We start from the raw sequence: 15,116 nt of genomic DNA, 5'->3' as shown, positions 1-15,116 counted from the left end.
AGTGTTACAACCATCTCTGACAAAGTTTGGTCGTATCGCATAAAAAGCTGATTTGCAAAGTCAGTTTAAGGATTTATTTTTACTGGCAACAAATACTTGTTCACAAAAGTACATCCACCAAACCAACATCAGAAAAAGTGTGTACTTTTCTTACAAAAAAGTATTTACAAAGTCACAATAAGAGCTGTGGCTTAGTGTAGGATCTTAGATCTATTTAGGGTCAGCGAACTGCATGCAGGCATCATGACAAACACACAGTACTGTGTAATGTATGTGATGCCTTTGTTTCTTCAGGTCAACAGATACACGATTTCACCATTACATGGGTATTCAAGATGTTTAAAGTACACTACAGCACTGTATTCTTCAGGATATAACCCACTGCACTATATACTTCTACAGACATTAACTCACGCCTGAGGTAATGACTACACTTGTCTAGGGATCTAGGACACCATGCTAACTCTGACATATGTTCGTCAGAAAACATACAAACCCTGTGACCGAGGCGAACGATCACTGAATCACAGATGACTAAAACTATCGGCACACCATAAGTGATGATTGAGGGTAGCCTAGTGCTGCGTTCATAACCAAGTGGGAAGGTAGTAATTACCAGTTGGATGCATTGATGCTTTAAACTTGTTGAGAATGCTGAGTTGGGTAATGGCCAACAAGTTGTCAACAACTAAAAAGCACAGCTATCATGCTTGTGAACAAAGTGTTCAAAAGCCATATTAATAGATAGCTTTTTATAAATGTTTTTTTTGCATTTAACTGCTGAAAATGCAGTTAAAGGTCATTTCCTTAGTAGGTGACCTCAGATCAGCATGTAAGAGAAATCAACTCAGGGATGATAGACGAGTTTCCCACTAGTAATTACCAGTTGGAGGGGCGTTCAAGTGGATTTTTCCCTGTCGTATGTGGTAAATACCACCTTCCCACTTGGTTATGAATGCAGCATTAGTCTTTGGTAAAGCAAAACTCAACTTCTGATAGGGATGTAGGGAGGGGGACTAAACGTAAACTGTGGTTATGAAAACAAGGCACTTCAACGGTTGGTAGGATTCATCGGTCACTGAAATATATAAACAGTAAGCCTACATAAAAAGGCACAAAACGTGCATCAAGTATTCCAGGATTTCATCAAGTTCGGAGGTATCAGGTATCAATCCCGTCAGATATAGATCTTCAACTTAGTGTTCCCAACGGACTTGCTCAACAACAACAAAAGTAAAATTACTGCTTTTTGTGAAGGGGAATACAGCTCGACAGACTGCTTCTATAGAGCATGTTATCTGAAGACTTTTCACCTGTTCTTCCCATTGAGTCAACAAAACATTTCCATTGGTTAAAGCACAATAGTTGGGTAGCTTTTGAAAAGCACCTTTCTTGATGTTACACTGCAGTGTGGGACTAACTGCATTGGACCCTAGACCAGCAAGTGTACACCTACCTCGACGGATGTAGGTGTAGACGTGGCCAGGATATACAGTATTTGGTAGTTACTGCTTTGTTGTCTGCAATGCCAACAGATGCTTTGACACAGAACTATGTTATACATTAGGTAACACTTCAGATTAAGGGCCATGCATAACATGTTCATAACTTCTTCAAAAGCACAACTTCAACATATATACATGCTAATGTCTAACGGCAGGTTAACAACACTGCAGTTAGACATTTGCAATGCCTTATGACTGTATGTTTCTTAAATGTCACCAAACATTTCAGGTAGGGAGAACCTGCATTACCAGCATTTCCTATATGGAGATTATGCAGCTGTACTTGCATCGGTAGGACAAAGTGGACGATGAAGGACAGGATATTTAACATTTTTTATTCTAGAAACACGTGTTGTCGGTGTAGCTGGGGACCACTTGGTCAGTGCAGTTCCTGGGGTTGAGGTGCGTGTTGGGAGGTGTTGTGTTGTTGGAACAGTTCAGCCACGGGTGGAACAACAGCTCCGAGGCCTCCAGTCTCTCTGAGGGAGCTTTTCGCAGCATGCAGCACACCAGCGACTTTGCCTGCACCGAGAGTGACTCTGGCACTGTGAATGCCCCCCGGCGGATCTTACTGAAGAGCGCAGCAGGCTCCACGTCTTGGAAAGGGTAACGTCCCACCACCATGGTGTACAGCACCACACCCAGGCTCCACACGTCGGCAGCCTTCCCTGAGTAGGAGTGGCGCGAGTTGAGGATCTCAGGGCCCACGTAGGCCGGGCAGCCGTGCTTGTCCGTCAGAGAGTCGTCGTCCCCGTGGAGCAGACATGAGTCTTCCAGGTTCTGAAGAACAAGCTTGGTCCTAAGGAAACCCAGAGAGAGAGGTTGAGTCATCATAGTAATCAAACCCCCATGGTGGGACATCATGTTTTCTGCTTTGTGTGACTTACAGGTGGTGGACTCGGTCATATGCATGCATAATACAGTGGCTTACATAACTGTCTGGAGTTTACAGGGTTGGAGAAATTACAGTCCTATATGACAGTTATGATGCCATGATTAAGGCATTATGAAGATCTTTAGAGTCATTTTAACAGTTACCTAACTAAAGGGCTTTCTTTAGCAGTAACATAATGGAAGTGAACATAGTCCACATATGCCTGGCCGTCTAAACATTCAGATGAATTTGGGCCAGGTCTCAGTCACTACTGTAAGGCAATCTAATCTAACTCGATTAAATTAAGAAAAGTGTCAACTACTGACCTCTGCTGGTCCACGAAGACAAACTTGCGCAGCTTGAGGTCACGCAGGACAACGCCGTGCTCGTGACAGTGGGCCACTGCCGCTGCCATCTGGCCAAAGAGACGGACCGCCTCCTCCTCCTGGAGCCGCTTACACGTGCGCACGTAAGAGTGCATGTCACCGTAGTTATGCTGAAAGAAGACGTAGACGCTGCGCTCGCCCATCACCACCTCTGCGATGCGGCAGATGTTGTCGTGGGGCAGTAGGCGGGCGTAGGGGGCGATGAGCTCCTGGTACCGCCTCATAGAAAACACCTGGTAGAGGACATGGGGTAGAGTTAGGTTACAGTTCATGGTCAAATTGCAGACTGGACTACAGTACAGCTATGCATATTCTTCATTGCCTGAGGATAATGTACCCATTCGAGTGTCAAAGAACACCATGTGTTCCTGTGCATATAACAAATAAGCTGAACTTGAACGGCACAAAAGGGATGTGTGTGCATAGGTCGATTTCACAGGCACAGTGTCAAGCAAGTACCGACAGACAGTTGGGCGACTTGATTAAGCAAACAGTCACACCACTATCTGGTCATGTAGCTACAATACATACCTTGCAGGTGTACTCCTGCTCTGTGACCCTATGGATGGCCCTGTAAGTCTCTGTTCCCTCTGTGGGTTCGAGGAGGAGGTAGGGCCCAATGCAGGACACACAGTGGTGGTCGGAGCCCACGGGACCCGGGCTGTGTCTCAGGGGCCTCAGGCAGGGGGCCAGGCCGGGGGACGAGGGTGGCAGGCTCAGTCGAGGACGCTTGCATTTCAGGGCCTCTGTGTAGTCCTGGGGGTCATCCAGCTCCAGCCGCTTCAGCCGCAGGGGACGAGTAGGTGCAGGGGCGGGAGAGATGTTCACACTCATCTGAAAGAGTCCCAAGGGTTGTTTTAGTGGGTTTCATTGCAATATGTGTAGGACGTGACTGAACCACATGGTAACCTGTAGGGCTATCCTAGTGGGTTGTATGATTCATGTTTGATTGGATATGCTGATAACCACATTTGAAATGCACAGTGAAATAACTACCTATAAAAACTTACTGTGTGCAAATACTCTATTTTTTATTGCACATACAAAGCATAATTTACAACTTGGGGAACTTGGAGGAGACACCATTAAACAGTGCTAAATAACAGGCTAAAAGTTATTGGATGACGCCATGGAGCCTTGACTGATGAGCAATGTCTGTCATATGCATTACTCAAATTACTGAATGTTTCTTTCGAAATGTGGCTAGTGAGTCAGTCATTGTCAGCCAGCCAAATGAAAAAAAAAGTTAAATACATGGACGGACGTCATGATAAAAGTGACGTCAGGCTTCCCTTAGCTTGCGCCAAGGCCTGAAGTTTTACAAGTAAAATAACTATGATAAATTTACATTATAACTAGAAGAGGTCACGTTATTAGTCGAAATAAATATTTGTTGAACCGGGTAAAACTGGTCAGACCAGCGAGCAATTCTGAGAAATAGAGCGACCTCGGGATACTTCACCGAGCGCGAAGAGTGGAAGGGAGAGTTGCACCATCACTTTCTACAAGTTTAACATTGTTGTTTCACGACAACATACAAGTAAAAAATGTATGAATTTTCAATACATGTCGGGACTGCAAGCAACCCCTTCAACTGTATGATAAAAATATGGATACTGAGGTAAGGTGAAAATTGTGAACAAGTTCTTACCTTGGCAGTGGAAGACAAAGGGGTCAGCTCTCCAGAACAGAACAATGGTATGGTAACTCCAGCTTTTGGTGTAGTACTTTGCTTGTCAAGAAACTCGAAATGTGCAGTAAACGTAGCAAAACCCTTGCTGTGTAGAGGAAACCAAATAATTTTGAGAGCTTCAGACAAAATGTTTTTCTTCCTTCTAAAAGAAAGTGGTTCAAGGGAGTCTAATGTATTTACAGTTACATGTGCAAATTATGTAACCATAAAATACGAGTTCAAATTAGCTTTCGTCGTTTGTTGTGCGGGATGTCTGGTCACATATCCAAAGCAAAATATGTATTAAAGTCCTTGACAAATTGAATAGGTTATTTTGCTTTGAAGAGAGGCGGCAACACTGGTGTCTACTGTTGTTGGTACAGATGCCTTTGTTCCATTCCCGGTGTGTAGCGACTTGTGTATCCAGTGTTTTCCTTGCGAAAAAGCCAGAGGCTTTTGGTAGAAAACCAGCGAAACTTTCTATAAATAGAGAAAATACACGTTTAAAGACTCTTGCACAATAATGAAGAAAGAGCGCCTACTTGTCCGAAGTAGTTATGGAAACTCGTGGACGCGTCCAGATAAATAATTGGTCATAGGGAAGAGTAAGCTACACGTCCCCTAATTTGGTCAATTGCATAGTAAACCTTTAATTTCCAAATGGAATCCCCAAAAAGTAGATTTCTAATCAGACGTGCCCCCACCGACTGATTGAGAATGGTCTGGACAGCACATTGGCTTCAGATATGCTTTCTGTTACAGCAGTGAAGTTGGTGATGCGCGGCTGAGCATGATTGCAACATCGTAGCTCCACCCCCTGGTCTGACGACATCAGCAGGGGAACGTCGCAATAGTCACCCAGGCAGTTTACATCTATGGAATGGAACAAAAATAATCTTGCAATTTAAATCTGAAATTGCAAGGTGTGCTGCAAGTCATTGATCATAAAGTAATTATGTGACAAAATCCAGTTGAGGTGGAATACATCCAAATGTGCACTGACCAAATTAATATAAAACGATTTAGTCTACATGCAAGAGTTGCATATATAATTCATTTATTAAATTTTTTCCCCAAAAGGACATTGGGCATGTTATTTAATAAGATAAAACAAATTGTCACTATAAACCCAACCATATGTTGGACAGGGTTTGCCACACCCCTGCTATGACTCAATAGCAATGATTGTATTGCACCATTCTTCAAGATGCATGCTCTTTGGATGGCATGCACATGGGGATGGGTTATTATTCATCATGTATATTCTACAGTATTTCAATTAAATGTTTCAAGGACAAAATGTATTTAAATATGTTTTGTTGTAGTGGGGACAGTAACATTAGCACATAAAAAAAATATATGCTTTAAGGAAAATCTTTATATTTAAAAAAAAATATTATTATATATATTGTTTTATATTTAGCTCACATAATCTAATTTAAAAGTATGCATTAAGGTGTCTGTAATAGCATAAAAGTGGCAAAAACAAATGTAGAAATTAAATAAATGCATTTCTATAGCTTCCAAAATATTTTTTACACCTGCCAAGATGGAGGCGCGGTGGCTTCAAGACAGAGGCCCCTGTCAAGTCATCTTGTGTTGGTTATTTTGGTTATTTTGGGTTAGAAAATATCTGTTTGATTGTTGTAACTATGGAAAAGGAGAGAAATTGACTTTGAAAGTAGAAGCGCGTTGTCCTCACCATCTATGTTCAACACATTGCAAGTATCAGAAAAAAGTGCCTAACATTGATTACAAAGCTAAACAAATTCAGTAGCCTGGAAATAAAGTTGGCAAGGATCAAATCACTTTTATCCGGCTATTGATACAACTTACGGCATGCGTCACATACACACATACACACGCCTCACTAACACACACGTAGAGGACAGTTTCACATTATTAATGTCAATGGAACACATGGATCATTAGTCCTGCATAGGGAGCTTTTAATGGCCTGAGCTTGTGCTTGAGTTGCACAATGTTCCCTTCAAAGTCATGTCTTTGTGTGACCAAAGATAGGATGTAATGCTTCATTACTGGTGTGGTCCTGAGATAAGTCAGATGGTGTGTGTTTGTGTGTGGTCTCATTTTACTATGCTTTTGGGTTCCAACAGTCCTCACAAGGATAGTAATTCAAGGAAAATTTGTGGGGACATTTTGCTGGCACCCTAAAGAAAAAATTACATTTTAGGGTTAGGGTTACAATTTAAGGTTGCAATTAGGGTTAGGTTAAGGGTTAGGGTTTAGGAAATATATGATTTTGAATGGGAATAAATTATTTTGAATGGGAATAAAGTTTTCGTCCCCACTTGGGTAGTAAAACCAACGTGTGTGTGGGTGAGGGAAGCGCCCTGTGCCTGTGCCGTGATGACTCCTAGTCAGACCTATGAGTGGGAGATCATCCTTGCCTTAATATTGAAACATTTCAGTCGCACACACAGCGTTGCATGACTGGTAGAGACATTGCCTGAGGCTACAGCCATGAAATTGTCACTCGTCGCAATGTAACTTGGCAGCACTAAATATCCTAAAATATTCTCTGGGAGCCTTTCTCCCTCTGCCTGCCTGCTGCCTCAATCTCCCTTCATTAACTCTGTGAGTCACAGTTTGATGTTGAATGAATCACCCTCTATATTAACATTTACATGGAAGGATTATGAAACAGTATAATTTCTGTTGGCACCATAGCAGTCTGCAAATAGTGCAATGATAAACCAATAACTATCTCAGTACAATAGATGGCAATCAGAGGAAATTGATTAGTGGGGGGAAAATGACTGGATTTCTCTGAAACTCTCAGCTGTGTTGAAGTCATACTTCCTGGGTTGAGCAACAGTAGGCCTATCGCAATGGGAGCATAAGTCGCTGTTCTCACAGTGGCGTGCCTTGATGCTGGAGTCATGTAGACTTGGCTGTTCTGGTATCCCATGATACAAAATGTCCTGGTAACCCCTACACAATGTTCTGTGGTGACAGACTCTCAGCCTGGGGAACATGGATTGGAGAGGGCTAGCTCAATGAGAGGGCTTGCTCAATTAGCCTAGCTAACAAAGAGGTTATAGCTTTTATTTCTGTGGGTAATTGGATTATCAGTACTTCTAGGGGTTTCAATGGCTCCTTTGGAGTTTGGGTCTTCAGCTATCAGACCACAGAGTTCCTGGAATTTACAACAGACAGACACTACCATGAATTGGGCCTCTTCCCACTACTGTAATGATTCAGTCAGGGGAAAGAAAAGGGCAAGTTTGGGGTATTGCATCATAATGCTGCTTTTGTGGTGGATGGTTCTCTGTTAGGGAAAATATCTGCAGGACTTTTTAACTGTGACCAGGAAGATAAATAACAGCAGAGCCAACCATACTCGGCTTGGCCTCATTCTGGCACGGCCACAGCAATGCAAGAGATTACGAAAGCAGAAATTCCATTGCAGCGACAGGTCTTTTTGCATAAACAAGTTAGACAGTGGTGTTCTTCTCAGGCAAATGGTACCTGCTGCTCTGACCGTGCTCCTGTTTTCAGGCTCCAGAAAAAAACCTGCTCATGCTCCCCAATGACATTTGACAAAACTTCTATTTCAGTTACAGCTCATTGTTCTTAAAGATATTTAATGAAGACAATAATTTGTGACATCAGCTGATGTAAAAAGGGCTTTATAAATACATTTGATTGATTGATTGATTAGACAAATTATGTCACGACTTCCGCCGAAGTCGGTCCCTCTCCTTGTTCGGGCGGCGTTCGGCGGCCGATGTCACCGGCCTTCTAGCCATCGCCGATCCACTTTTCATTTTCCATTTGTTTTGTCTTTGTCTTACACACTTGGTTTCAATCCCCCAATTACTTGTTCATTATTTAACCCTCTGTTCCCCCGTGTTTGTTTGTGAGTGATTGTTTCTATGTAGGAAGGTCTGTTATTGTGGGCTCTGTTTTTGTATTGCATTTATTATATGTTGAGTAAAATACGTTTATTTACTCATATCTGCTGTCCTGCGCCTGACTCCTATTCACCAGCTACACATAGACCTCCTGACAGATTAAAAGAAAACAGAGCCTAATTTATCCCATTAACCAAACAGAACTGTTATAATACAGCTTCATAATTGTATTAATTTATCCACTTAACCTGATGATGCCATCTGGTTTGCTCTTTTATTAATCACATTAAAGATTTGTCCTTTGAAGCAGGGGCACCTTCCTCTAGCCTTTCAATGGAGAGGAGATTCAATTAGCTGGCATCTGTCAATGTATGCTTCTTTCTAGAATTGAATTATAAGAGGCTACACTGCTGCCGCCGTCCCTTATGGCCTGTCCTTAGGCCTTCATCCAGACATTGTATTGGGACCTATCGTGACCTATTTAGCCCTGTTGACTGTAACTAGCTGTGCACTGACAGACCTCCCCCTCATTAGACACTGAGCGCTAATCTCTTTACAGATCAAAAGTCGCAGGCGTCAGGTTCCATTATGACTGGGCTTTAACGCTTCTTACTGCTGGCTGTGGTGGAGCTCCACCACACATAACTGGGCTGTGGGTGTTTGTGTATTGCGTAGGGAGGCACAGTTTGTGTATTGTTTCTAATGGCTCATTAATGTCTAATGCCCTTTGAGGAAGCAGTAAATCCCCATGGCCTTCCCCTTTTCCCCTCCTCCCCCCCATCACCGGTCCCTATTGATTTCTTTATTCTAGCTCAGTGACGACAGAGTTTTGCTTTCAGTCCTTTGTGCCTACTGTATTACCTGCACATTACTTTTAATGGCAGTTCAAACCATTTCTAAAGAGTGATGCATCCAACATCCTGTTGTGCAAACAAGGTCCCGAGACTATACAGTTTTAAATAGATTCCATGACCTACCCCAAATATTTATATTATCCCCTAAACAAATCATCAGAGACATTCGATCCTTTTAAACCAACGCCCTCTTAAGAAAGTAACATGTACACTGAACAAAAATATAAACGCAACATGTAAAGTGTTGGTCCCATGTTTCATGACCTGATTAAACAGCATGATCATTACACAGGTGCACCTTGTGCTGGGGACAAAAAGACACTTTAAAATGTGCGGTTTTATCACACAGAACAATACCACAGGTGTCTCAAGTTTTGAGGGAGCTTGCATTTGGCATGCTGACTGCAGGAATGTCCATCAGAGCTGTTGCCATAGAATTAAATGTTCTTTTATCTACCATAAGCTGCCTCCAACATCGTTTTAGAGAATTTGGCAGTACGTACAACCAGCCTCACAACCACAGACAACGTGTATGGTGTCGTGTGGGCGAGCGGTTTGCTAATGTCAATGTTATGAACAGAGTGCCCCATGGTGGGGTTATGGTATGGGCAGGCATTTCTATGGACAATGAAGACAATTGCATTTTATTGATGACAATTTGAATGCACAGAGATACCGTGACGAGATCCTGAAGCTCATTGTCGTGCCATTCATCCGCCGCCATCACCTCATGTTTCAGCATGATAATGCACGGCCCCATGTCGCAAGGATCTGAACACAATTCCTGGAAGCTGAAAATGTCCCAGTTCTTCCATGGCCTGCATACTGATCAGACATGTCACCAATTGAGCATGTTTGGGATGCTCTGGATTGACGTGTACGACAGCATGTTCCAGTTCCCGCCAATATCTAGCAACTTCGCACAGCTATTGAAGAGGAGCGGGACAACATTCTACAGGCCACCATTAACAGCCTGATCAACTCTATGCAAAGGGAATGTATTGTGCTGCATGAGGCAAATGGTGGTCACACCAGATACTGACTGGTTTTCTGATCCACGACCCTACCTTTTTTATTTTTAGGTATCTGTAACCAACAGATGCATATCTGTATTCCCAGTCATGTGAAATCCATAGATTAGGGCCTAATGAATGTATTTCAATTGACTGCTTTCCTTATATGAACTGTAACGCAGTAAAATCTTTGAAATTGTTGCGTGTTGCGTTTATATTTTTGTTCAGTATAGCTTTGGCTAATAGATGTTCTGGGTATTGACCAAATCGAATGCTTCTGTGTGCTGGGAGCTTAGTGTCTGCTAGCACTTGTTGTAGGAAGGAGGAATGTTTAAGGGCACTGCCGCCTCTGACTAATCCACAATCAATTATATACTGTGGTCATGTTTCGCTTGACCTGTTATTTTTGAAAAGGTTAACCAGAGGTGGGTAGAGTACTGAAAATCTGTACTTAAGTAAAAGTACTGTTACTTAGATTGTAATTTACTCAAGTAAAATTAAATGTAGCTATCCAAAGAAACTACTCAAGTACTGTGAGAGTAAAAAAGTATCCGGCCAGAAAACGACTTATGTACTAGTTACAAATTTAGTTTGGTAATTTTTTACACCTCATAGTAAACTGTGACAGCAAACAAAAATAACAACATCTTGACATTCATTTATTATTTAAGCCTGCCAGCACCAATTTGCAGATGTCCACCAGCACAGATAGTCTCCAATGAAGAGTGATATCAAACAAAGTCCATAGGCTGTACAGAGACAAGGTTTGAGTATTGCTGTCCATCAATGATTCCCAACTAAATGTACCTAAACTTGAGCAATTTTGACAAAAACAATGGACATATATTGCCCTAAGAGTTGTGTAAAGTTTGTATAATATTTTTTCTAAATGATCACAGCTGTAATGGCTGCCAAATGTGCTTCCACCAAGTATTAACTCTGGGGTGTGAAGACATGCAATCAAGACATCTTCCTTTATTTTGTATTAATTAGGAACATTTCTATAAGCAGGTTGTAGGTTGTGTAGATCTGTAGAAAAATAATCTAATTTGTTCCCTTTTTAGATTAAATTTTGAGGCAGCAAAATGTGAATACTCCAAGAGGTGTATAGACTTTCACTAGGCACTGTAACACAGTATTTAAATTAGTTATTTTATACAGTCATTATTGCACATCTTTATCAAGGTTGTCATTTTCGGACCCCACTATATATCATTAATTTATAAGTCCAGAAATGGATTTAACAACTAAGGAATCTAGCTTTTAAATGATTGTGAATGCACTCCATAGAGTGTGTACTACATGATGAAATATTTAAGAAATGATTGGGAGGAAAGATGGGAATGCTAATTTAAGTGGTGTATGATTATAGACTTGAGAAAAAGTTCAACTCAATCGCTCACATTGATAGCATAGCATGACACCCAATAACCTATTAGGGACTTCCCTGTTCATTCCCCTTATTTGTTTATTTCAGATGAAATATGTGGCATAACTTAACTCAGAAACAAAGCGGAAAATGCTGAGTTAAGCAGTTCTTGTGAAAGATTTCACAATTATAAGTCACGTTCCTAACGATGCAATAATTATTCGGAAGTGATGACCATGAAGAAAAGCGAAAGTCAGAATCGTTAGAGATTGCCTCAGTCTCTCCAAGCTGTTGGCAAGTTTTTTGGGGGTTAGCTGGGTATTTTCTGGTTAATAATAATGACGAATTAACACAGACTTTCTTCTATTGTAACTTATTTTGGTACCATCAAATGAAGAAAAAAAAATCTATGAACATTGAACAGCTGTTTGAACCAGTTCGTTCTCCTGCTGTAGGCTATAGCCTAACGTTAGCCAATGGAAAGGTGCAGACAATCTATCTTTGATCCCCTCCCTAACGTTAGTTCAGCTGTCTTGTGCCCTTTTCTATCGAAACAATAAAAAAGCCTGTCTCCACAATGAACTCCTGCCTTTGTGTTTATGTGAGTCATGTAAAACACATATCTTCGAGTCTTGTGTAAACATAGAATGGGGCCTCTGAAACAGAAATGACCTTTCACAAGCAACAGAGCCGGTAGCCGAGGGCAACCAATACAATCTCACGAGAGCCTTATGACTGTAATGAAATCATAATGTGGGCTAAGTGAAATCATACCGACCTGGCATAGAAGCCGAGGGGCCTGGGTGTACATGAACAGAGCCAGTGGATGCCCAGGTCAAAAGAGAATTAATAGCTAAGACCCTGTGTTGAGCATGCAGTGAAATACTGAGAAATGTATTTTGTTTTTTTGCTGATAAGGCCACACACAATGAGACCATTCTCTTCCCTATAGTCTACAGTATGTGTGTCTCTACCATTAAGGCAAACCACTAACAAATACACAAGAGATTACCTATTTTCAACAGAACACTAAATTGACATGGGATTTTCACTGGTACAGTACAAGGCAGGATTTGGGCCAACCAAATGCTGCATTTTGTGTCCAATGCGGAATTATCATGTAAAAAGGAAAATAAATGAGGAAAAGGATTTATACATTTGTAAAGGGTACTGTTGTATGTGTTGCTGAGTGTTGCCATGGCTCACTGTAGCCTTCAGTCCAAGCTAGAAGTAAACCACTAGGGCTGGCATCCTATTCACTATATAGTGTATGACTCCTGTCTAGGACCCCAGAGAATAGGGTGCCATTTGGGATGCAAATAGATGTGATTTTTAAAGGCCTCCAAGCCACTGTGTTTCATCTCGTTGCATCGCTGCTAGCTGGTGCAATGGATCTATCTCTATATTGAGAACGACATTTCAGATCCATTTCCACACCCAGCCACAAAAGTGGCCTTTTTGAGTCAGCTGCGTTTTCTCTCTGAATCACATGCCTTTCATAACAAAATGTGATGAAATCAGAGGCCAAGTGCTCTGACTCAACGGTGGTCTGCCATTAACGCCAGGCTATGCCCAGAGACAGAGCACAGCCTGGTCTGGTCTGGCTACACTCAACACATACATACTGCATGGACCAAAACAGCAGGGTTCTCCTTGGTTTATTGTTAAGCTCTGTTTTCCCATCCAAGATGAAGGTCTGATCATCAAAACAGAGTCTTATTTGCTCTCTCTCACTCACTTTAACTTCCTCACAGGATCACCTTTAGGCTTGTTTTGTCAGGCTATATTTCCCAAAAGATCTATTTATTGGATGAGGGTTGTGCAATCAATCCATGTCGAAAGCTAAAGCAAAAGTAGGAAAGACTATACAGAGACACTTGACTTGACTAGCACCTTGACACACGACAGATATGTCTACCACATGGAGATCAATCAAAAGTCAGATTCAATAGTCTTAACCTGGGGTTTCCTTCTGTTTGATTTGGAAGAGTCTACTGTATATTGAGTGGCTAGTAGTGAGCTATTGAGTTCACAGATGTTTTCAGCTGTCAAAGGTATAAATGACTCAGTCTTTCTGTGACTGTGGTACAGGTCTCTAGTGTGGGTAGTAGGGTTTGGTGTTGACTCCATAGTGACTGTTTGTGTGTTTTCTCGCTGGCTTGGCGTGTCACAACCTGTGGGATTCCCCAATAAGAATGTTGCTTTAAAGTAAATTGTTCTGTAGTTTTACTGACCATTTTACACCTGGTACCTTGCCCTCTGCTGGCTCCTCTCTATCACACCCTTATACATGTGTTACTAACAGGTAACATCTTAGTTGCTTTCCAAGCTGTATTTAGGAGAGGGAGGACTATTTTGACTGAACTGATCTCTGTCATTCTGATAAACTAAGACAGTGGGTAGCTAGATGTAGATGTAAAGGGGTTCCATGTGATTGATTCTCCACCAGACAGCTTTTTGAAGTTTTGGAGTCTAAAATGTTCTCTGTGATCAAGGGATTTCACTAAGGACCGTGGAGACAGGGCTGGGACGGTAGTCAGGAATCAGGACGCAATTATCTAGGACACTTCCCATTGGATTCTCTGAGAGGATTTCCCATCTCAGCCCCCATCAAAGTCCCACACAGGTCCACTGGCAACAACAAGGCCCTGCCTGCCTTCCAGCAGGAAAGGGTGAAACTACTGTAGTGAAGTGGTGGGGCTGAGGTCTGTGGTTTAGCCAGCGTTTCCGCTCCCCACTCGTATGACTCCTGTGAGTAACCAGACCCCCTAGACCATGCAGCTGTGGGTTGAACAGGCCCCAGAACTGCATGTGGAGTACGAGTACTACGCAATGAGGGTTGTGAAATCCATGTTGAAAAACATTTAACTTGACTAGCACCTTGACACATTTGACAGACTGATATGAGTCTAGCACATTGAGATCAGTCAAAAGACCATTTGATATCTCTCATGACAAGGTCATTCAAATGTCGATAAAATAATAATGCCGTTCATTAGAAAATAACTCTTATCAGCAGTTGTCAACTCATCTCAGTGTTGGGAGCTTCATCCTGCTAGGAGCAAGAAACTTATGGGACTGTCTGTGCTTTATCTGAGCTTTGATTGATTTCCTCATATCCTCCTTCGTCCTAGTGCTTTCCCCTCAGCCACCACAGCATCCGTCTCCCTGTCGCCCATGCAGCCGAGTCGCACACCAGGAAGGAAAGGGAAGCGAACACGTCGTTTGCATAGCTGGGTGGGTACAGACAGATACATGAGAAATGTCCTGCAACTGAAGGAGTTCATCCAGTGTGCGACTTTAATGAGGACTAGTCAGCGTGGTTGTACAGTATTCATACCCAGTCAAGAATTAAATATTGATTGATAGAGGGGATTTGATATACACTAGATACTAATTCATGCAGTGGTATGAATAGGTTATGATATACTTCTGAGATTACAGTTGATAAAATAGCAATAGCACTGTACTGTAGTTCCCATATACAGTGCATTCGGGAAAGTATTCAGACCCCCCCACATTTTAAGTTACAAACGTATATATATTTTTTTAAATTTGGCAAGTT

The 15,116-nt window shown here is 41.9% G+C and overlaps 1 protein-coding gene across 1 annotated transcript; it reads right to left on the bottom strand.

The window, feature by feature from the left end:
* Nucleotides 1–60: 60 nt before the first annotated feature.
* LOC106565396 (tribbles homolog 2) lies at nucleotides 61–5,217 on the bottom strand. The gene is made up of 4 exons (XM_014132460.3): nucleotides 4,417–5,217; nucleotides 3,297–3,599; nucleotides 2,706–2,998; nucleotides 61–2,304 (listed from the first exon to the last, which is right to left on the bottom strand). The coding sequence occupies exons 2-4, from the start codon at nucleotides 3,597–3,599 to the stop codon at nucleotides 1,845–1,847; spliced, it is 1,056 nt and encodes a 351-aa protein (XP_013987935.2). The 5' UTR covers nucleotides 4,417–5,217; the 3' UTR covers nucleotides 61–1,844.
* Nucleotides 5,218–15,116: the final 9,899 nt, after the last annotated feature.

The sequence above is a fragment of the Salmo salar genome, chromosome 12 (genome assembly GCF_965601325.2).
Source record: "Salmo salar chromosome 12, fSalSal1, whole genome shotgun sequence".
In the NCBI taxonomy this organism is placed as follows: Eukaryota; Metazoa; Chordata; class Actinopteri; order Salmoniformes; family Salmonidae; genus Salmo; species Salmo salar.
Note: the sequence above shows the minus strand (reverse complement) of the source record. Positions and strands in the feature narration are given on the sequence as shown.